A 23,301-nucleotide genomic window follows, 5' to 3' on the forward strand; every position below is an offset into this window, starting at 1 on the left:
GCTATCTATGGATGTAATAAGGCAGAGAAATAAGTTCATTTCGCCATCCTTATCACCACAGGGTAGTCCTTAATACAGGCTTGTACCCTGCATGGTTAGACTTTGTCTTCCTCCGGTAGCAGAATTATTAGGTTATATTGTGGGAAACCACCTAATTTTCAATTTATTGAATATTTTTATTTATTTAAAGAGATTTCCCAGAACTGCAGGTATCTGCCTTGGGGAATTAAATGTCCATATTATATATCTATGGGCTTAGTAAGATAGATAATATGACGCTTTTCAGCCTGTGGTGAAGTTATAATGGAATAATGTATTTGAACGGAAAGATGCAAAAAAATTAGCCACCTTGAAGAATTATAGGGCATTTCACTTTAAATAAACAATGTGCAGTTTGTTTTCCTTGCAAGCAAATAAGACAGCATGGGAATTGAGTTGAATGAACTTAATTATTCATATTCAGCTGCTTTTGTTCCTTGTATTGATTTGCTCCTTTTCAGTGTTAAATGAAAGAGTACATCTGGTCATGTATCCTGGCAGAGGGAGATAAACAACATTCTTGTGCTGCTGAACAGCCAACTTGCTTGACATGCAGCAGTGGATTTCAGTGTAGCTGTTCTTTCTTAGGGTTACTAGAAACCAAATGTGCTTTGATATTTCTGATAATAAGCAGAATCAGTTTCTGATGCTTGTGTATCAGGGCTGACCTGAGAAGCAGCTGAGTCATACTTTCCATTTTTATTACACTTTCAGGAGTTGTACTGATACATTTTCATTTTTGACCAAAAGTTGCGAATAGCATTGATTAAAGAACTCAGTCAAACTCACAAAGGTTATGCTATAATTTGACTTAAGTCAACACAAAAATGGGTGTCCTTTGTGAGAGTGAAGAGACCTATTTTCTTCTTCAGAAACCTAGTTTCTGAATCCTATTTTATTTATTTATGAAGAGCTCTACATTAAAAATTTCATATGCATTTTGAACAGAAAAATGCAACACTATGTAAATCTTTTCCCACTTAACCACTGCTGCTGTAAACTCCATTTACTATGTTCTGCTAGGAATAAATGGATAAAAGAATCTTCATCTTTCCTGTTTATTTTTTAAATAGTACATGAATGAATAAAACTTTCTTTTCAAAATATTGGGTGTCCAAAATGATTCCAAATATATATTAAAATTATAATGTAATTTTAATTATATGTAGAAATTTAATAGCTCACATTTTTGTGTGTTTTTTTAATGATGAAAAGTAGAATGCAAATATTTTAAAGGACTTGATTATGCAACTAAGATGTGTTAATTTTTCCAGTACTAATTTCTTTTTGTGTTGGCAAGGATGTACACATTTACCAAAATTCATGGCTAAAGCAGTGGCATATTACGAGATCCCACAGAAAATGAAACAGTGCTGAGTCATGAATCCTTTGGAGGAATCCTTCTTGGAGAATAAGGCAAAGCCTCAGGAGTTTGATAAACCAGCCTTGCCTGGAGAAGTAATGCTGAGATCATTTCTTGAATCAGGAGAATTGACATTTGACTCCAGCCAAGAAGCTGAAGCTTTGATAAGTCACCAGGAGCCCCAAACACATAGAATTTTAGACTCAAAAATTGGCAGATGTAGCAGTGCTCACTTGCAAGGGAGGCTTACGTAAAGTATCAGGTCTAGTCCACAGTAGGCTTTTGTTCCCAAGCAGCCTACTGTGTTGGCTAATGCTTGATAGCCACAGTTTGGGCTGGAGCTGGTTGTGGAAGAAGGAGCATAAACATTTTCAGACAATTGCAAGAACAACATCCAGTACTAACTCAGCTACTCTGCAGTCACTGAATAACTCAGATTCTGCCTGTTGAACTACTGCGTACTTAAACTCCTGGATCTCTTGGATTATATTTTTGCCATCAACCTGGTATAGATTGCCTCTTTTGATTGCTAATTCTTGGACTTTCACTCCTGCTATTTTACCATTTCAGACTGATTTATTATCCTTTTTACCAAACAAGCTCTGGATTGTGCAAGGCTCTTGCCTTTGCGTTTGCCCTTCCAAAAGATTTTAGAACAGGACAGGGCCTCTTTAGGTAGAAACAGAATTGGTCATCATGGTATGGGAAGGTAATCCCTTCAGAAGAGGGATGGGAAGTGGAAAGCAATAGATGGCTAGGCTGAAGTTCACAAGGCCAAGGTTGGGAGAGGGGAAGGAAGGAATGCTCTTGTTTATTGCATGGAATGCATAGGGCAATTCATGAGAAAAAGGAATGGTCTGGTTATATGTAGATCATTGGTTGAACGATGCAGTTCATGTTACAAAGAATGGAACAAGTCTCCAGTGAGGCCTGGCATTAAAAATATACTCAGCACAAATTCAAACTAAATTCAAACTGATTATATAAATTTTGCAACAGGCCATTTAGATTTCTGCCTAACTGGGGTTTATTGCTCTTTGTATAAATCTGAATGTAACAGAGATTTTATAGAGGCAGTTTTTCACCCTGGCATATTTGGCAGCTCTTTTCCTACAATGCCGTACTTTACATTTGGTTTTTCTCATCATCAACGATTAGTCATTTTTCTTTGCTTATTCCATTAATCTTTATTTTAAAAAGATGTTGCTTATTCATAATGGATAAAGATGATATTTGGCAGAACAACAAGACTAAAAGTGTTCTTTATTAGTTTGTCATTATGGGGGAATTCCAGTTTTCTGAATTAAATATGTGATGATACTAGCCCTATACAGAAATATCTTCACCGGTTATTCTTATATGCACTCTGTTGGATGTTTTATAGAATAAGGATGGTTCCTTAAAAAATGTCTTGGGCTTTCTAGACATTCTGCTCAGTTGTGAATGATGTCTTTGTTATTTGCTGTTTTCCCCTTTTAAATAAATAGAAGCAGCAACTTGGGAGTGGGCAAACTGAATCCTTAGGTTTGTGTATTTTTAAACATGTAAATGATGTATGTTTGCACTATTGATTAGCTTGTTACTTATATCTAAGAGAAATATTTTAGGAGAAAAAAAGCATACAACTGAGGTTGATAAAACTTGTAGAAAAGAGCTTACGTTGATGCATTGTGTTTTCAGAGATAAATTCTAGTAATATAAGGAATATTTCGGTTCCTTACTGTAAATGTTGGTGGAGGACTTATTCATCCCCTGTCTCGTGTGTATATGAAATGGAAGATCTGATAACAAAGTGAATTGACAGTACAAAGAAACATGTGACACGCTGAAGGATAATGACATCTGGACCTCTTTTTCAGTTGATTGGGCAGTCATTTGACATTCTGTAGAGCAAGGAATAGCACTTACATACAATACTTCCAATTCTTTATCAATAAAAGATTTGCTATAGAGGTATTTTCACTTCTCAGGGTGGGGTTGCAGAACAATCACATTTGTCTAGAAAAATAGACATAATTGTTGTATTACTTTTTGTTGTATGATCTTGTGTATATACAGGTCTGTGCATTCATTCAGTGGCCATGAAAAAATTAAAAGGCAGTTGTTGGGATGTAGTGGTGAAATTCACATGATTTTCAGATGCCTTCTGTTTACCCCAGACCTATGGCCCACCCTTCTGCTATTTTGCTGTATTCACTGAATGCTTTATAGATGAAATGATGTACAGATCTAGTGTACATCTTGCTTAGTCAATAAGAAAAAGCACGTGATCTATATAGCCTAAGGTTTTGTAATACTTTGAGATAGCATAATGATTATATTTAGTTGCAGAAAAGTTGGCTGCTAGTATTCTTTACATTCTATCTCAATTAGTTTTCTTTCATTTTTAAGGCTATGGTCAGACTGGTCCAAAATTTCAACGAGCGGGTTATGACTCGGTTGCAGCTGCTGTTTCTGGGCTCTTGCATATCACAGGGCCTGAGGTATGTTACTGCAAATACAGTAAAATCCTGTTGCTGAAATTGAAAACTACACTGGTACATATGATAAGGCATGTAGTAATGAACAGAATTAATACAATTTAAGAAATAAACATCAATAGAAATAACATACAGTAAATCTGTAAGACATTTTCTTAGCATGTTTCAATTATATGAGAAGTTGTAAATGTTGCACTGCTCTCAGATTATCAACAATTTGTAAGATTTTGATACTAGGGAAAAATGCTTTCTCAGCCATGAGAATTATTACCAACTTGTACTTATAATCATTTGATTCCTGTATTTGCCCACATATACAGAACAAACTATATTTGTTAGCCAATTTGATATTTATTTATGACAACACATATTTACTACCCTATTTCAAACAGAAGAAAAATAAGATCATCAGAGAATAAGAACACAAGACAGTAAAAACAATACACTTATAAATGCAGGCCAGGTCATCATTTGCGCCAAAAGCCTATTGGAATAGGATGATCTTAGCTGCTTTGCCAGATACAAGCAAGATGGGAACTTCTAATACATCTAGGGGCAAAATATTCCATAATATAGAGCATCCACAGAAAAAGTGCACCTCTGAGATCTCTCACCTTTTATTTCACATGAGGTGGAGACATGAAACAGTCTATCTTAGGACAAACTCACAAGATAGGTTGATTCTGGCCAGAAGAGATGATCTTGCAAGTAGATAGATGCTACTCCCTTTAGGAATTTAAGGCTAAAATCAGCACTTTGAATTGAGTCCATCAGCTTATTGGTAACCAGTGTAGAGATTTCAGCATACCGTTACGAAACCTACTTCCTCCTGTTAGTAGTAGAGTGCTGCATTTTTAGCTAATTGCATATACCTTATCTTCAAGTGTAGCTCCCATTGTAAAGTGTGTTGCGGTAGTCTTAACAAGAAGTAATGAGGACGTGAATTCTTCCTTTTCTTTCAATTACTGTGAATACTTATTGTCTACTAAAATGGGATGAATCAAGGGCTGCTGCAGGCACCAGCATAAATATTTGGGAGCACCAGAGTGCCTGCAGGTCCTGTTTTGGAGCTCCTAAAGCCAGAGTATAGTTGTGACTAATTATATAAGCTAAATTTGTATTTCTCTATACCCCAGAGTTCATTCTTAAGTAAGCCATATCTCTCAGTCTCAATTTTCCATATGCAGAATAAGGACAATAAGATTTTGTTTTGTTTTTCAAAATCTCGTCAGCTGATCTTTATTTTTAAAAAGAAAGATAATTGTAAGAAGTTGCATTTATGTGTCATGACCAGATTTTCTGATCATTCTAATTTTGTCTATTTTCTTTCTATGATTTGGCTATAAATAGCTTGATAAATAATTTTTTAAAGCTACTTATTTTCTGTTGAGGTGATTACTGAGGATAATTTAAGTTTACAATATGATATGGAATGCCAAACAATAGAAAATGTTAACATTATGTTTTCAAGAAAACATTAAAACCCATTCAGTGTTTTATAAATTAGAAATATTAAGAAGAGCAAAGAAAAGCATTATAAAATATTGTCTAGTATCAGGATGGAGACCTAGAATTCTCAGATAATGTTGAACTCTTTCGTTGTTGGCCTTACTGATTGGAGCTTCCCGAACATGTAATTCAGCAACAACTGAAGGACCACATATTCATCATACCTAGACTAACAAAAAATTATTATTGAAAACCATGTGTGAAAACAACATATAAGACAACACTATATTTCTTTTAATTTCTAAGTATATTATGCATTGAAATTGTAAACTTTCCAATATGGGGATTTTTTCCAAATGATTGATAATCTTCTGCCACTATGAAAACGTTTCAGTCCTCATTTAGCTAGAACATTCTCGAAGGTGAAGTTGTGGGCAACAATATGTTGACTTACAATTTAGTCTCTCAACTAGAGATTCTAGTTTACATAAAACAGAATAGCAGAAGCATACATGAGTTAAAACTGGTTGTATTTGTGGCATACTGGTCAAAATGTGCAAAAATGGACTGGAACACTCCTTACCATAATTAGGGAATTCTGCCTGTGGCAGAGGTATGACAAAGGCTATACCTTAACCCATAACTTCCGTAACCTAATAAAAAGTCTTACTGACCAAATCCTTGATAAGTGGTGGAGATCACTATCTGTGAGTCTGCTGATGACTGTGGCGTATGGAAAGTTGCAACTTGCAATGTAAGATGAGTAAATTGTAAAAAGTATGAATTAATGAATGAAAGAAAAATAGATAATGTTGTGTATCTATGAAAGTAAGAGAAGGAAAAAGGAAGCAATAGATTTTGAATGAAGGTGTCTTGATCTTGTAGATTGGAGTTGATGATTCATACAGGGAAGTGAAGGTGAGATTCAGATATGAGTGAAAGGGCTAAAACACATGTCAGAAGGTATGAATTGATGGCAACTAGGTTATCTTGGGCATGCATGAAAGTAGGAATTCATAGGTTGGTGATAGTTGCATGGAAATAAAAAAATAATGAGATATGAGCTTGTGGAAAAATTATGCAATGTTTTGAACAAATATGATCCACAGGAAAACAATACAAGTAGTCCTCATGTAACGACCACAATTGGGACTGGTAACTCTGTCATTAAGTGACATGGTTGTTAAGTGAAGTAACATGTGAATGCTCCAGACTTACAACGTCAGTTCCACTGGAGTCATTAAATGAATTACCCATGGTTGTTAAGCAGGATGTCACCTGACTGTGACTTGTGACTTACTGCCAGCTTCCCCACTGACCTTGCTTGTTGGAAGCCAGTTGTGAAGGTTGCAAATGGCGATCATGTGACCGTGGGATGCTGCAAAAGTCGTAAATGCACACTGGTTGCCAAGCACCCAAATTGTGATCACATGACCATGGGGGTGCTGCGATAGCCAGAAGTTCAAGGACAAGTTGTAATTCTACATTTTCAGCACTGTTATAAGTTTGAACAGTAGCTGAATGAGGCAGTTGTTCATCAAGGACTACTGTACCTGTAGTCAGTTAGGTGACATGAATGGATGGGTGGGAATGAGCTGAGATTACCAAACAAGTGACTGGACCATTCAGACATTCTATAAATTAGAATAGTGACTGGTGTTTAGAAAAAAGTCTATTTGTTTCACATAAGCAGTTAAAGGATAAATCTATTCCACCTACACTTGGTAGAAGAATGAATACAAAATGCATGATAGATTTGATTTTTTATGATGAAAGTTTGAGAGAGTATGCTCAATTCAGGAATATCAGTTTTTGGTAATGCAAAGCTTGGAAGTTGGGGAAGAAATGGAAGAAAAGAAGGGAAATAAGCTAGGGTGAAAATAAAGCAACTACAGGAATAGTATGACTAGAAAGTGACTAGAAGGTGGTTGTGGAAACTGCTTGGAACAGAGTGAAAAATGTTACAGAGTGCTGCAAAAATGTGTGGAATTATGCTAGTGGAAAGTATGATAAAAAAGATGCTTGGTAGAATAATGAAGTAAAATAGGCAGTAGATGAGCAAGAAGTGTATTTTTGTACTCAGATGATGCTGTGTTATGGGTTGAGACCCAAGAATTAGGAGCAAATGTCAGATAGATTATATGACGCAATGAGGAGAATGTCAAAGATCAAGATAATTCTATTTGATAAGGAAAATAGCACGAACAGTTGTGAGTTGTAGATAAATGGCAAAAAACTGGAGCAAATAAGTGAACGTGTATATTTTAGTAGAATGTTTACTAAGGATGGGAAAATGGAATGAGAAATTTTAAGATGCGTAAATTCTGGTAGAATGGTAGTGAATAGTATCTGGCCTATTGTGAGAATGAATGTTTGTCAAGAGAGTTGAAAATGCCTGCATATAAGAGTGGACTTCTGCCCGCTTAATTATATGGAAATGAGCATCAGTTACATAGGAGAAACATAAAAGTTGAATGCAGTGGAAATGCAGTAAACTATGTGCGGTAAAGGAAGGGATAGGGTCAAGTATTAAAGGGTACTGAATGAATGTTAATTGAAAACCAAAATGAGTACAAAAAAGAGTATATTGAGGTTGTTTGATCATATAGAAAGAATAAATGAGAATTGCAAAACAAATATATCAAATAACAGTTAATGTGTTGAAGGAAGGGAAAAATAAAGAATATTGTGGTTGGATGGAACTTATAAGATCTTTGAAAAGAAAGGTGGGAAGTTTACAGAAGAAAAAGAAGTGTATGAAGCAGTGTGTGGATGTGGTGGGCAAACCTATTTGCAATGGCAGAAAGGTATGGAAAGATATAGTGAATGGCGCAGGTGTAAAGTAATTTTAGCTATGCTTCCTTTTCTTATCTGATGCCTTTAATTTCTTTGGTTTACTATTACTCTATTTCTGTGCTTTGCATAACATTGCTTACCCTGAAGGGCATAATGTGACGGGTATGTATGTATGTATGCTGCATATGGTATTTCATTTAGTTATATACTTGCCTGCAAAGCTTTGATCTCTAGCCAACACATTTGGAAAAAGATTAAAGCCAAAGCAGTAGGGCCTGCATTGCCTGAATATGAAAAATGGTGGCACGTTTAGAGAATAAATCCAAGAGAAAATTACTAACAGTATCTAAATCTTTTCCACCTCCTAATTCTTTTAAAATTTCTTACAGTTACAGAAGTATAATTTTATTACCTAAGCTTATTAACTTTCAGTGGTTAACTGAGTATTAACTTATGTGGTTTCAAATATTTATATACCATCATTTTTAATGGATTATTGATCTTGCTTAATTATTATATCCAACATAACCGAAGCAGATGCTTTTGTCTGACACTTGGCCCTTCAGAATGACTCAGGAATGCAACCCAAATGCGCCTGAACGCTGGAAGCAATTTTAAATAATCCCAAGTGACTGTTTGGTGAGCAAAGAGAGGGGCTGAAATTAATAAGAAATTGGTTTCTGAACTGACTTCCTAGATAATGAGTTGGGTGTCAGATTTGGCAGCCTTTTCTGCAAGTATTTGGTTTAATCTCATGGCTCTTGTGCCTAATGAAGCTTGAAAAATATGCATCTATATTTACTATGCAATTTTATATATGCTTGGTTAGAAGTAGTCCATATTTTCAGTGAGACTTACTCTCAGGATTGAAACCACACTCATATTCAGTGCCTTCTTATTGTAACTTTTTCCATCCTCCCGCTATCTTACATCTTCTCATTATAGAAATAGAGTTTATAAACACTTTATGCGCTGTCCCATATAAGTAAATTATTAAAATTTAAGGTTTTTTTCCCTGCAAATATCTAGCTAAAGAAAGTATTTTGTGTGATTTAAGTTGTTACTAGCCAATCGAAATGTGAATTTCAAATGATTCAGGCAGATCATTATTATCCAAATCAACAGATTCCCACATCAGTAATAAACTTAGTGAGGTTGGAGAATATGCCTAGGAAGCTGAACCTTTTGCAGTTGTGCTGGAAGCTTGCATAATGAGTGTGCTCAGAGGCTGATGTCAGCACCTGGCATCTTTGGACAGGGCTTAGTGCTGATGTCAGCCTTGGACCCCTTATATATATTTCTGGCCCAGGATGCCAAGCAGCAGATACAAGAAGCTCTTTAGTTTCTCACTGTGACCTGACTTAGCATCATGTTGAATGCTAGGACTGACTGATGAAGGATGGGGGCACCAGAGAACATGTTGTCCAATTTGGGTGCTTTTTGATGCTTTGCAATATCTTCCAATGGGGTGTGTGTGTGTCACAGAATGCCAGGTAGGAAGGAGCCAAAAATCTTATCTCACCTCTTGTCCAATTTAGTTCTCTGCACTGAATTGCAATATTCTGCATCAACTAACATTAAAAAGATTAGTCAGTATAAGTCCATAGTGTAGCATGTTTGATAATCCAAAGAACGTGAAATAAATGAAAAGTCCAAATAGATCTTCAGTGTATAGATTTTTGAGGGGCTATCTCCCTCCCCCCACAGAAGATGAACCAACTTTTTTGAATAAATCCTGGCACAATCCTGGAATGTGGAAATACGACATTCTCTTTCAGATGCAGTAGAGACAGAGAAGAGAATGCATGCTTAATCTTTCCTGATCCTTCCTCATTCATGTCCTGAAATGACTAAAAATATGGATGTTTTTTTTTCCTGCAAATATCCAGCCAGAGAAGGAATACTGTGCAACTTTGAAGGTTGCTTTTGGAATCTTAACATGTGAATCAGATACTGCATGTGTTTCTTTGCCTAAAATGATTTACCGATGTTTATCTAAACAAAGATACCATCTCAACAGTTGGTGCAAGCATACTGAGAATCACCTTTCATAATACAATGGCTTATTCAGGATGTTACAGCACAGAGCAAGTGGATTGCTTCAGCTTCTTTCTACTAGTTTCAGTCACCGAATGCTTAAACAGCTAGCTTATTTAATCAATTAATTCATTTAGCAAATTTATATAGCTGCCCATCTCACTAAATGTGAAGCTTGCTTCTAAAGAAGTTTCATAGATCTATGTTGTAAGCAGTGTTGTCTGTTTTGTAGCTTAAAGAAGAAAACATTTGGGGAATGGCACAGGTATGATATGTCAATTCTGTCTTTTTGATATTTTCCTTTTAGGGTGGTGAGCCAGTTAGGCCAGGAGTAGCTATGACTGACCTTGCCACAGGACTATATGCATATGGAGCAATTATGGCTGCACTTCTTCAACGACATAAAACAGGGAAAGGAATGCACTTGGATTGCAATCTGCTTTCATCTCAGGTAAAGATTTACTCAATGATTTGGATAATAATAAGCATATCTTGAATAGTTTTTGTCACTTATGAATTTTATTCAAGCTTAAAGCTTGAGTAAAATTATTATGTATAACTATTATGTATAGTAATTAATCCAAAGAAGAATGCTGCCTCCATAGGAATGAAAGCTTTATAGGGTTAACAACTCTAAATGTTTGTGAAGTTATCAAAATGATCATATATGAGAGTTTGGGTCCTAATGATTGTCAGTCTCTTCTTCAAAATAATAGTATTTAGGTATCTTCAGTTGTGGTAAGGAGCCTAATTGAGTTCTGATAAATGGAATCCAAAAAGAACCATTTAGATTTAGGAAAGTTGAGAATAGGAGGACAGAGAACTGGGACTTGTGAAACCTTTGGATGAAGGGTTGGTGTATATTCCCCTCCACCCAGCTCCCTGTATCTTTTTTTAACCTTGTGAGTCTATGATAAAAGTCTGAAAAGAGCTGGCTTAATCTTGTGCTTTCACAAAAGTAAGTTCAATTGAGTTCAGTGGAGCTTTCTTCCAGAATCTAGCAAGTGCCTCCATTTATGAATATTGTAAATAATTGTGTAACTGTCCTTTCTCTGCTTACGAACTCATACATTTTAAAGATGTCATGTCCAATTTGATACTTTTTCTAAATCTATAAGGGTGGACATGTCGGGTAGAGTGATAATCACAAACACTCCTATTTGTGCAGAGCGCAGCAAAAACTCCAGGAAAATATTAGCCATGAAAGCAAATACAAATGCAATGTCCATTTCTTGTTTCCCAAAGAAATCCAGTCAGAAAATACATACTAACTGGTGTTTACTGATAAAAATGCAAAAATCCATAAAATGCAAATATACAAAATATAAAGAAAAACACATTTCCTCATTTAATGTAGCATCCAAGACTTATTAGCAACACAAGCTTAACAAAATCTCTAGCTACAAACTCTTAGAGAAGAGGTACACTACTTGGTAATATGCTACAACTACGTAGCCCATAAAATATACATAGTGGCTAACACTAAAACAACTAACAACTACTCAGAGAGATTGCACATTTTCCTCTCCTTGTATTATAGCTCTATGCCACCCCCACTGGGTAACTAGCATACACACGCCAATAGGCGGCAGTAAATAGCACAATACACAACACACAATAACAGGTGTTTTTCACATGATCTCTGTAGTCAAAATATTATTTGTTATTGTTGTAAAGATAACGGGATGTATCCTTTCCCATGAGAAAGAAAATCCTGACAGGACAACATTGTGGTCATTGAGTTATAGTATTTATCCTCCAAAATGAAAATTAAAGTAACTTTTTAAAAATCTCATGAGAGTTGGGTTCTAACAAGAAAACTTGGGGTGAGATCACCAAAATCTTGCAACTTTTTTGATTTTGTGAAGTTAAAGATAATGTACAGGGAGAGCATTTTGGATCTGAAAAGGTTGTTAATCCATGAGTTAGGATTTTTTTAAAAAAAAAATCAAAGCAAGCAAATAAAAACAACGTCTTACATTCTAATATGTTCTTCTGGGCTATGCATCTGAAGCTGCAATAACAATTTGAATTTAATATTTCGTATTTTAAAAGCCAGCATTCATTTGGTTGACAACATACACATGTAAAATCTCCAGCATTTTTAATTTTCTCAGAATACTCTGTTGGATACTTTCAAAAGAGAAGCTACATTGCATAATTTTCATAGCAGGTAAACACCCTCCATTGAGTGATAAAGTGGTTTGTTTCATTTTGGCTTAGCATAAAGTATAAATCCAAGCTCTGTAGTTTATGCTTAAACATTATGTATGAAACCAGGCCACTAAGGCTTGTAAAATAAACTATAGCTTTGCACAATGCATGAATGTTACTTGTATCTCTTAATACTAAAATATAAATAGAATAAAATATTATAGAAGCAGAATCCAAAATGTTGCAGACAATTCAGACTGCTGTGATTTAAGGTTTCAAACACTCTGTTCCAGACATTAGTAAGCTTTTCATGACTATCGACTAAGCTCAGATATCCTTGGCCTGTTTGGTTCCTTCCTGTCCCTTGTTATTCCCCCCAACTCTGCTGGTATTTTCAGGGAGCTGAAGTATATGATAATATAATTTCAATTGTTATAGTTTGCTTAAAAATATCAGTCCATGATTACCTGAATTTGCTGGTTTTGGTAAATCAGTCAGCAACAGAATAATAAGTAGTCACTAGCTAGAGCCAGTGCCTTATTTGCAAGAAAATGAAATCAGGATCTTTCTTGAAGATGGATCCTAAATTAATGGATGTTGGAATCCAGCATGAACTTGCATCGAATTGTTCTTTGTCTATGAACTTTTTACCCTTGATATAAAATCTCTTTGAACCTTTTCCTCACTTACATGATTTATAATTGTCAATTCAGTCTTTTTAGCATCAACATCTAAACAATAGTTTTAGATGATAGTAAATAAAAAGGAAGTGGTTTCTGGACTTGTTTCCAATTATGAAACTGATCTGTGTCTTCTGTTGTGGCTTGAAAATATTTTTTGGAAGTTTTTAATATCATTCCTGCCTCTAATTGTAGCCAGTTGAGAACAAACAAACAACAAGAGACTCAAGCCATTCCAAATTCTGCAGGCTGACATTAAGCAAGAAACCTTACACTTCAGCAATTTTTATTACACATTTTTTCTCTTTCTGCAAACAAAAAGATTTTTGCTTTGATCAAGAAATTTACATGAGTAATCTTTGGATGCCCATTCTTTCTTTTTCTACTGCTACTCTGCTGGGGAAGCTGCATATGAAACTGAGAAGAACTTCAGGTTTGCTATGTAATATGGGACACTGGTGTAAATACATACACACATACGCACACAGACAGCCTTCCTGAATACACATCTGTATTTTGTGTGTCTAAAGAAAGTCTCAGATTGTGTGCTGTGGTCAGCATTCTTTATATTGCATGCTTGCTGGTAAGTTTCTTCTCTGCTTTTGATTATCCAATTTACAGTTTATAATATCCAGCACTTCAAACAAAGCAGCAGCTCTGATAAGAGTTTATACCCCTCTTTATTTGCAAACATCATGACTGCAATCTTGAAGCTAGTGGTATAAATACAGTCAAGGTAGAGTGGTGGCCATCTATGGGTCTGCAGACACAGGGGGCCCCATCCAGGCCTTCAGACTTGTAACAAACATGAAATCTGATTGTGTCCTGCTGCAGGGCTGATACATACCCATAAAGGAACAAAGGCATTTGCCTAAGGCAACATGATGAGTGGGGGTGGAGCAGCCAGCAGAAGCAGGCTGTTGGTGAGCACAGCAAACCTCAGTGTGTACTGAGTATGGTGACCACTAGATGGTAGCAGGGAGATACAGAAAAATGCTATCTCGTCCGTATTTTGCCGACTAGTCCTGGAAGTCTAGTATTAATGCAAATGCTCTTTCTCTTGCTTCCATTACTTCCCATGAGAGGGTTGTGCTTGCAGGTCTGCTCCCTCAGATGTAAGAATCATTCTTTAATGGTTGGGATTTGGGGCTCCATTTAAAAGCATTGCCTTGGTTCTACATAGGCCCCTATATGTGGCCCCTAGATCTTGGAGGAAATCTGGTATTAGAAATCTCCTGTTTTCCTCAACTGTGAATTGAAACCTACTCCTTTGTATGTGCATAAAACATGGATACACATAGAAAGGGGTGGGGCTCTTATCCATGGTTGTATCAAACCATTTAGATTTCCTGACATTTGGTAAGCAACATCCTTTTTTATGTGCCCCCTCTGATTGTATTGGTTGAAAATGGTCAGCATGGGAGAAGCTTCCAGTGAGGAATGGCAAACTGATGTTCCATGGACAGCAGGAGACATTATAGCTGAAAGGCTGCTGAATGTTGGATCCGGACTGCTGAAAATTCTTCCTGGACCAAGGAGAGATCTTGAGATTGCCCATATGTACTCTGAACAGGTGTTTGTTTTTTTTTGGTGAGTAGATGGCAGAAACTAATGTTTTTGTGGTCTCATGCAAACAGCTAGGAGTTGCAAGAATCCACTGAGCTCAGAGCCGTTAATGTAGCCTTTTATGAACTCAAGGTTCAACCAAACCTCATCTTTTTAATCACTGAAGGGTTTTTTTTAATTACTATTATTACTGCTTGTTAAAGACTGAAGACCTGCAGAACCACAAGTCTGGTTGTATTCACTGGGTAAGTTCTCCTTCAGTCCATTAAGAAAGAAAATTACATGTTTCAAGTTTTGTAAGAATCTTCCCTTTGGAATATCCAGCAAAAGGGTGATTACAGTGTTGATTTTAGAAAGTTTTAAATGGATTAAGGGTTCAAATGGATTTGAATTAAAGAAAGAGTTAATTAAAAGGATCCTTTCTCATGGGAAAATTTATTTTGTTTATACTTTGAACTGATAAGATGACTTTGAAGGTTGGACACTAGAGGGCACCAGATGGCTACCTTAAAAGAAATGTTTAAGGAGTGGGTGCAGGAGGTTTTTGAGCCATTAAACTTTATAGTAGCATCAGAAGATGTTATTGAAGAGGAACAAGCCCCACTGAATAAAACTGAAATGGACTCACAGGTGGATTTAAACATTACAGCCAACAAGAGAGAGATTGAAATAATGGATTTACAAATGAGATTGGATGACAATTTAAAAATTTTAAAAAGATATACAAATAATAAATCAGAAGAGTGATGTGGATTATTTTCTTATACTGGATTTGCAAAAGGGATTTAATGGAGTTGCCACACTGGAATTACAAAAGGGTCCTGACAAAGATGATAAGAACTTTGAGAGAAGAGACAAAGAGAGTTTGACAAAGCAGATGTTAGAACTTTCTTCATGGATTTTAAAGATTGTTGGGAAAAAGAAGAAAAAATACAGAATTGGCCTATTTGATCAAGATTACAGTAATGAGTTTCTATTTCTGGTGATGTCTAATGGTTTTTTGATTGGGACTGGATGATGATTATTATTTTTGGTAATTTTTTTTTAATTGGGACTGGACTTTGACTATTGGAAGAGAGGAGATGGGATTGGTTTAAATAGAAATGGAGATATAAATATAAAAGAAAGGATTCAAATTGAGTGTAATAGATATAGTTTGTAATACTTACGTTGTTATTTCTGATAACTCTTACTGGACTTTTGTTGATTAATATGGAGAGATGAGAATTTAGAGATGGGCTTATAGAGAATGGGGTGAGATATGGAATAAAGAAGTGTTTGGTTGTATTTTAAAGGATAGTGATAAGTTGTTAACGTTGGTTATACTTGCTGGGGATGAAGGGGGAAGTTTATTTTTCTTTTTCTTTTTTTTCTTTTCTTTTTTCCCTGCACTTTTTAAAATGTTTTAATTTTTTAAATGTATTTCTGTAGTATGTAGTAGCATTAGTTTTATTTGTATAATATAATCTTCAATAAAATTAGTGGAAAAAAAGAAAGAAAAGAAAATGGCCAGCATGGTTTCCTTCCATTTTAAAGCAGAAAATAGGAAAAACTGTACTATAAGCCCCAGATTAGGTTTAGTATGGTTTCAAAGTCTTAACAAATGGCTCTAGGCATGACTGAGAAGTTGAAAAAATGTCTCAGATGAAAGCAATGGGAAACTAGTTCTGGGTTGTTGCCAAGAAAACTGTATGGGCATATAATGAAGTGAGCAAGAACTGAATTTGATTGGAAGAGGGATTTTGAAAAAGAGGTTGAAAAATGTCCAAATACTTCTCAGATTGAGACAAAAAGGAGAAATGTTGTTCTCACCCAATAACTGATAGGGCATTGACCAGTGTCCCATTCCCTAGCTTACTGTGGCCCAAAATCATAATGTGTATCCCTGGTCCAAAATGTTGCACTCTCTGGTGTTAACCACTTAGTTTGTTTCCATGCAACCAATTCTCAGCTATTTCACTGTAAATCAATGTCTGTGTACAATGGCACATACATCTATTTTCTGTACATATACTGTATTCATCTGTATACATCCACAGCATTACTGTCACCTTTAGATTTGGCTAAGCATATTTAGGATGACCAGATTTTTAGCTGAGTAGAAGAGGGAATGTTTACAAATGAAAGCTAGTCATGTGGGATGAGAAAAAAGAAAGAGTTGCTGAACTATCCTCTTTGAGGCAACTGCTAAATGAACTGAAGTTTTCATCAGCAATTAAGTTTTGCAGATATTGTGAAAACAAAACAAGCCATGAAATTGCCATCAAAGGAGCTAAGATAGGGTGAAAAGATAAACAGAAAGACAATTTTACAAGCATTTCTCTTTTTAAAAGCATCCTTTGCTCTGTTAATTTATTGATAGCACTATTAATTCCATCCCATTAGTAAGGGGAAAAAAGATGGAGATATGTTTCTCCAAGTTCTATGCTGGATTCTGATCTTAAGTAAATCTGAATACAAGGCTAAGCTTAACATTTTGTTCATCTGCATTAGCAGTTCCTAGCAATCATAACATAAATGGATATTTTTTATTTGTGCTTGAGAGGTTCTGAAGTTTATTGATAACACTGAATTGGGTAAAACTGATATGGAGCATCCCCACCTCCATCCTCCTTTTAAAAAGATAATCAGAAGATTCTTAATATATGATATTCCTTCAAACAACCTTGAAAATACATAGCATAGCAACTGAGGAGGCTACAGATTTATATAATGGCCCTGGAGGTATTTCCTCCCCTCCAACAAATGTGCAGAATACTGAGCCTTATTCTGGAAAATATTTCATAAAACTTGTGTGCAAAAATTCATCAGGTAAAAAGATGATAAATTTGATGATATGTGGTCTCACTACTTTGTTTCACACTGTAGACATAATTGGGAACTCTTGTTTAAAGACCAATATACGTTGAAATGTCTGTGTTCAATTATTTACTGAGCATGAGGGAAAATGTATAATTTACCCAGCCCAACAGTGTGTAAAAAGCATTGCTATGTGTGCATATCTTTGTGCCAATAGTTATGATTGACAGCTTGGAAGAAAAGACTCTTTGGAATGAATCAAATTTTTAAAAGACGTTTGGAGATATCATTTGTAGTCCTGTGCACAAGTAATTAAGAAAAAGAAAGTGGTGTGAATAAAATCATTTCCCCATCTATCCATGGATCTTTTACAACACATGTGTGTCTGGAAGCTTACACTTACATTATATTGACAAAGTTAGTCGAGTTACAGTAATAATACTTAAAAGTTTAAAAAGTCCCTTGAAACACTGCTCCATCTTTGCTGTCTGGTCTTCCCCTCTGGCACTTAATATAGTGTTTCAGCCAAGCAGAAGTTTAACAACACAGTATGGAATTTAATTTATTTGGTATGTAAAACTGAATATGTGACCTGACCATACTTCATGATTTAAACACAGTAGAATTCAAGTTGTGTGTTCTCTTCAGTTATTTGAGAAAAAGTGTTAGGAGAATGTAGACAGACATAATGATATATATTTACAGTAGGTAATTTTTTCTGTGCAAGTGAATGAATGCTGAGATTGTATTTTTGGAACATCTGCTTTATTGCCTACGGGCCATTGGTATTGATTTCTTTCTTAACATGGAGGCAGCTGCTTCAGAATTGGATTCTCTCATTTAGTCCCAGAGAAATCTTTTGTTAAAACAAATTGCAAATTTTACTTCCACATCTAAAATTGTCATAGAAATACTATTCAAGTAATTAGTTCAGGAACAATATGAAATAGGGAAACTATTTCAGAGTTCTGGAATTTTAGTTTCCTACAACTGGATTCAAGAAATGTTTTCTACATTCTAGAAAATGCCCAAATTTTTGCACATTAAAGAATATTCAGGATTAATTTAATTTGTACTCTCAGAACCTAAATGTTGGCTCATGTCAGATGGGAGCATATTCAAACATTTTTCCAGCTCTTTTTTGTGTCTATACTGCAGAGATAATTTTGATAACCACAGACAACCTGTCTTTTCAGAGCTTAGCTGCCATTGTCAGTTCTGTTCTTGGAGAAATACTGAAAACTTTTCATGAAGTGTGTAAAGTCAGTAATTATAACTAACAGTGATTAAAAGTGTAATTATGCTTCACTCTGAATAAACAAATACGAAGGCTTTCTTCACTTAATTAACAAACCAAGATTTGATTTTATGGCCATGGGTCATGGTTACTGATAGATTCCCTCATTTCCTAGTTCAAGCACATCACTATTGTATTATATTCTAGTTAGACAAATGATATCTTTCCCTTTATTCAAAAAATGGTCCTGGTACAAGCATTACACAAAGTCATGTTTGCTCAGCCATAGTTCAGTGAATACAGCACAATTAGCTGGTTTCATATAATGGCTCTATATCATAATTTACAAACCAGACTGATTGGTTTGCATAACATGCTAAGCCACAAATGAGTAAATCACATTTTGGCTTATTGTGGTATGTGAACTCAGACATGGAAATCTGAGTTTGGTAGAACAACAGCTAATCACGTCTGTGCTAAAATAGTTTAGTTTTAAATGTTTATGTAATGGACACCAGAAAATAGAATGGATTTATACAACAGTTCAGTAAACGTTCTAGATGTGATGCTGCAGCCACTCATGAGTGTTCCAGAATTACCTATAATTATTTTGATAATTCTTAGACTTTGGGCAACAGAAGATAAGGGCAAAGAGATTGCTTTTCTTATTGGAGTTGATAACAACAGAATACTATATTTAGACATCGCTTTTTGTAAGTCCCTTGTATGGAAACACTCTCAACTACCATTTTAGCAACCACCCAATATACAGTGAGTGCTATTCTGAAGTTTTTCAGGGCAGCTTGTAGCCTCTGCATTTAAAATATTCCAAGGCAAGTTGATAGTGAAAATGCTGTATGGGGCTGAGATCTGGGGATGGGATGAGAAGTTTATTGCCAATTGGACAATAAACTTCCAACTTCATAAGGAAGATTTTGAGACTATCACAGAGCACCCCATTACCCTTGGAGTACTTCTTGCATTATTGGGGCACTATAAAAATATGGAAAACTTTCAAGAATCCCACCTTGCCAAACTTTATTTTCTTTATTACATAGTTGGAAATCAGTGGACCAAACTCTTGTTGCCTATCCTACAAATGTATTCTTTACCCCTCTGGGGGGAAACCTGCTTCTTGAAACAGAGAAAATATTAGAGATAGGCTTTTTGAAAATGATGCCAATAAAGATACTACTGCAATAGTCATCCAAATTTTCATCTTGGTTTCATCATTATAAAAACCAGAGAAGCCTCTTCTAGTATCTAGTTAATATTACCAGTGTCCCACTGAGAAAGGCTTTTACATCCCTTCGCTTGTAGACCATGCCTTCAGTATACCTTGAAGGAAGATTTTGTAAGTGCCTTTGTTGAACAGCATCTCTGCCTTGTAGTGTAAGTCAAGTGGAGGACGTTATTCACTATGCCTTCCACTGTCCCATTTACCATGAGATCAGGGCCAAACTATTGATGGTAGGTGAATTCAAGGGCTTGGACAACAGTATTGTTTTCTATGCTCTGGATCCTATCAGCAAGAGAGTGTCATCTGTTAGGGCCCAGAAGATCTTTTCTACCATAGCGCCCACCCTCTGGAACATCATCCCCCCAGAAATTAGACTTGCCCTAATCCTGCTGGCATTTTGCAAGGCACTAAAAACTTAGCTTTGCCATTGAGTCTGGGGCCCTGATAACTTGGGTGAGCCCATTGAGTGTTTATGAGTCTTCTTGGCTACTATTTTTATGCCATTTTTGTTTATTTTAACTCTTTTTTAAAACTTTTTTGTTTTAATTGTAGCCACCCAGAGTCATGTATATGAGATGGGTGGCCTATAAATTTACTAAATAAATAAATAGAATGTTTTAAAATATCAATATTTCAGTTAACTTTCTTATGGGTAATCTAATTTTTTTGTTTTGTCATTTAGAACAATAAACTTCTCTGGTAATGAATTAAGTAAATCTTGAGAATTGTTGCTAGATGAGATTAGATTTTGTTTGCATTATTTTGCTAGCATCTACCTACATACCTGCCAAATATGGAAGTTCTGATTTACAATATAGATAGCTAAATTCCTGCTGAAAAGCTCAGAATGCCAAATTGCATAGAACTGGGATTAGCAGTAAAATAGAGACTGGGACAGATCCAGACCTGGTTTCTGCTTCTCGGGATCCTCACTCACAAACTGCCTTGGACATCAGAGTGAAGCCTGGGCCTGATTCCTTCACCATATCAGCAAGAAAAAGAGTGTGAGAGTGGGCAGGGATGGTAAATCACATGTTCTCTCCTGCTCTGGGAAGCATTGGAGAATTGGGCTCCAGGCCAAGACATAAGCAATGGCCAAACCAAGGCCTAATTTAAGAAAGAAATCAAGGTGGAGACTTGAGGAAGCACAGAAGGAATAACAGAGAAGCAGGAGAAAGGAAGACTAATTAATCTGGGCGGCTAAATGGAAAACAAGCCAAGAAGAAAGCAAAATGGACAGTGGAATTTATGTTGCCCTGTTAAAGTGATAGAGTTTGACTCAATGGTATTTATAGCAGGTGACATCAGGAACAACAAAATGATCTCCTGGGGAGAGGAGCCATGTTGAGGCCTAGAAGATCAATGAGTCCCCTTTCCCCTCTCTTTGCAACTTCCATGGTTTGGTTTTGGTGTCTGAGTTCTAGCTGATCCTCTGAATACAAATGGGAATTCTGGTTGGGGCTCTTGTAAAAGCATATTGACTGACTTATGAAAGGTTTGGGCAAAGATCTCATTTCACTTTGATTGTATGATGGATCTTCAAGCCACCAGCTATATGTTTTTCCTTTTACTGTATAAAAGAGAAGAATAATGTTTCAATGCAATGCTTTTTTATTTGAAACATCAATGCACACACCCAAATTTATTCAGTCAGTGCATTACAATAATATAGCATAATAAAAACCAATTTAAAACCGTATGTAAAATTCTAATGAATAGCATGTAACATAACTCACTCTGGGTCAAATATTTATTCTTTGTTATGGCAGATCTAATTCTGTAGTAATTTATTCAATAGTTGTGACACAAAATTTAGCTGCATTATATGTAATGTTAGGCTTATTGTCTGAAAAGAGAAAAGCAAAATAAAACTTATCTGATCATCCTGGCATATGTTCTAACAAAAGAAAGATGATTGATTGATGGCTACCTTGATAATGCTGTATGAGCAATACAACAAAACATATTGGGTGGTTTTGAATTTGAATCACAGGGGCAAGTGCTTCTGGAAAAAGGAATTTTGGCTAATCTACAACAGGTAAAAACATCATGTCAGGCTAAAAAAATGCTGCTGCTGAGTAGGGGATATCAGCATGATTAAATATCTACTTGAGAGCCAGTTTGGTATAAGGGTCAGGCACAGGAGAGATTGCCTACAGAAATTGCTTGTCTTTTTTTTCCCTCCCCTCCCCTCACACAGTAGAGAGTTTAGAGAGGAAGGGATTACAAGAGAGTAAGTAGGCACACAATGGGGAATATACCAGGCTGTTTGCATAGCACGCTCAGGGCTGCCAGCATCAGTACATTGCTTTTGATGTGTCTTTCCCATTGTGTGCCTCCTTACTCTCTTGTAATCCCTTCCTCTCCAATGAATGTAAATACAAACATTAATTCCCTTTTTGCTAATTATCCCAGTGCCCATGTGAGCATTCCAAAGGGCAGGTGAGTGGGGAAAAGGAAAGCATAGTAGTGGTCATGTGATTTTCCACTTAATGACCACGTCACTTAACGACAGAGCTGCTGGTCCCAATTGTGGTTGCTAAATGAGGACAATCTGTATTTGGGTCATAATCATTGCCTCAAATAACTTCAGTGCTGCAGAAAAACATTCCTTATTAATTAATTAATTAATTAATTTGTTTGTTTATTTTTCAAATTTAGATACCGCCCATCTCACAAAAAGTGGCTAATATTGCCATGAGTTCCTCAGTGCTAACTGTTTCATGTAATCTATATGAGTTTTCCAAAAGCCAGTAGTGTGGAGTACCATCCCCACATATTTGAAGCTCTTAACTTGTTCAGTTTCATTCTCTGCAGTGGTCCACTTACGTTTTTTATAATTTTTAGCAAAGACCACTACTTTAGTTTTCTGGTAATTAATTGCCAACTGTTGTACTTTGCAGTAGTCAGCCAAGATTCTAAGACACTGTTTAAGGTCAGCTGAAGTTTGTGAGATACAGTGGTACAGTACCTCGGGTTACGATCTTAATCCGTTCCGTGACTCTGGTCGCAACCCGATTTGGTCGCAACCTGAAGCAAATTTTCCCATAAGGTTCAATGTAATTACTGTTAATTCGTTCCGGCGTCTGCGGACCACGCATCAGGGGCGGAAAAACGGCCGCGGACCACGCGGCAGGGCGGAAAAACGGCCCCGGACCATGCGGCAGGGCGGAAAAATGGCCCCGGACCACACGGCAGGGGCGGAAAAACGGCCGCGGACCACGTGGCAGGGGCAGAAAAACGGCCACGGACCATGTGGCACGGGCAGAAAAACGGCCACGGACCATGTGGAACGGGTGGAAAATGGCCGTGGACCACGTGGCATGGGCGGAAAAATGGTCCCGGACCATGTGGAACGGGTGGAAAATGGCCGTGGACCACGTGTCATGGCGGAAAATGGCCGCGGATCCGGTTCGTAACCCGAGGTAAATTTTTTCGGCCGGAGCTGGTCGCAACCCGAA

The 23,301-nt window shown here is 36.4% G+C and overlaps 1 protein-coding gene across 5 annotated transcripts in view; it reads left to right on the plus strand.

Moving 5' to 3' along the window:
• The window catches only part of SUGCT (succinyl-CoA:glutarate-CoA transferase), a 285,135-nt gene that overhangs the window by 29,318 nt on the left and 232,516 nt on the right, over nucleotides 1–23,301 (plus strand). For all 5 annotated transcript variants that reach the window (XR_015797729.1, XM_088150004.1, XM_088150006.1 and 2 more), the window contains exons 7-8: nucleotides 3,794–3,885; nucleotides 10,472–10,615. Coding sequence is in view for 4 of the 5 variants with exons in the window: in XM_088150004.1 (XP_088006130.1) it covers nucleotides 3,794–3,885; nucleotides 10,472–10,615 (236 nt within the window). In the remaining variant the exon portion in view is untranslated. The remainder of the gene's footprint in view (nucleotides 1–3,793; nucleotides 3,886–10,471; nucleotides 10,616–23,301) is intronic.

This window comes from Python bivittatus, unplaced genomic scaffold (genome assembly GCF_059951505.1).
Source record: "Python bivittatus isolate LINGU-HERP-01145 unplaced genomic scaffold, Pbiv_v1 ctg000610_np1212, whole genome shotgun sequence".
Lineage (NCBI taxonomy): Eukaryota > Metazoa > Chordata > Lepidosauria > Squamata > Pythonidae > Python > Python bivittatus.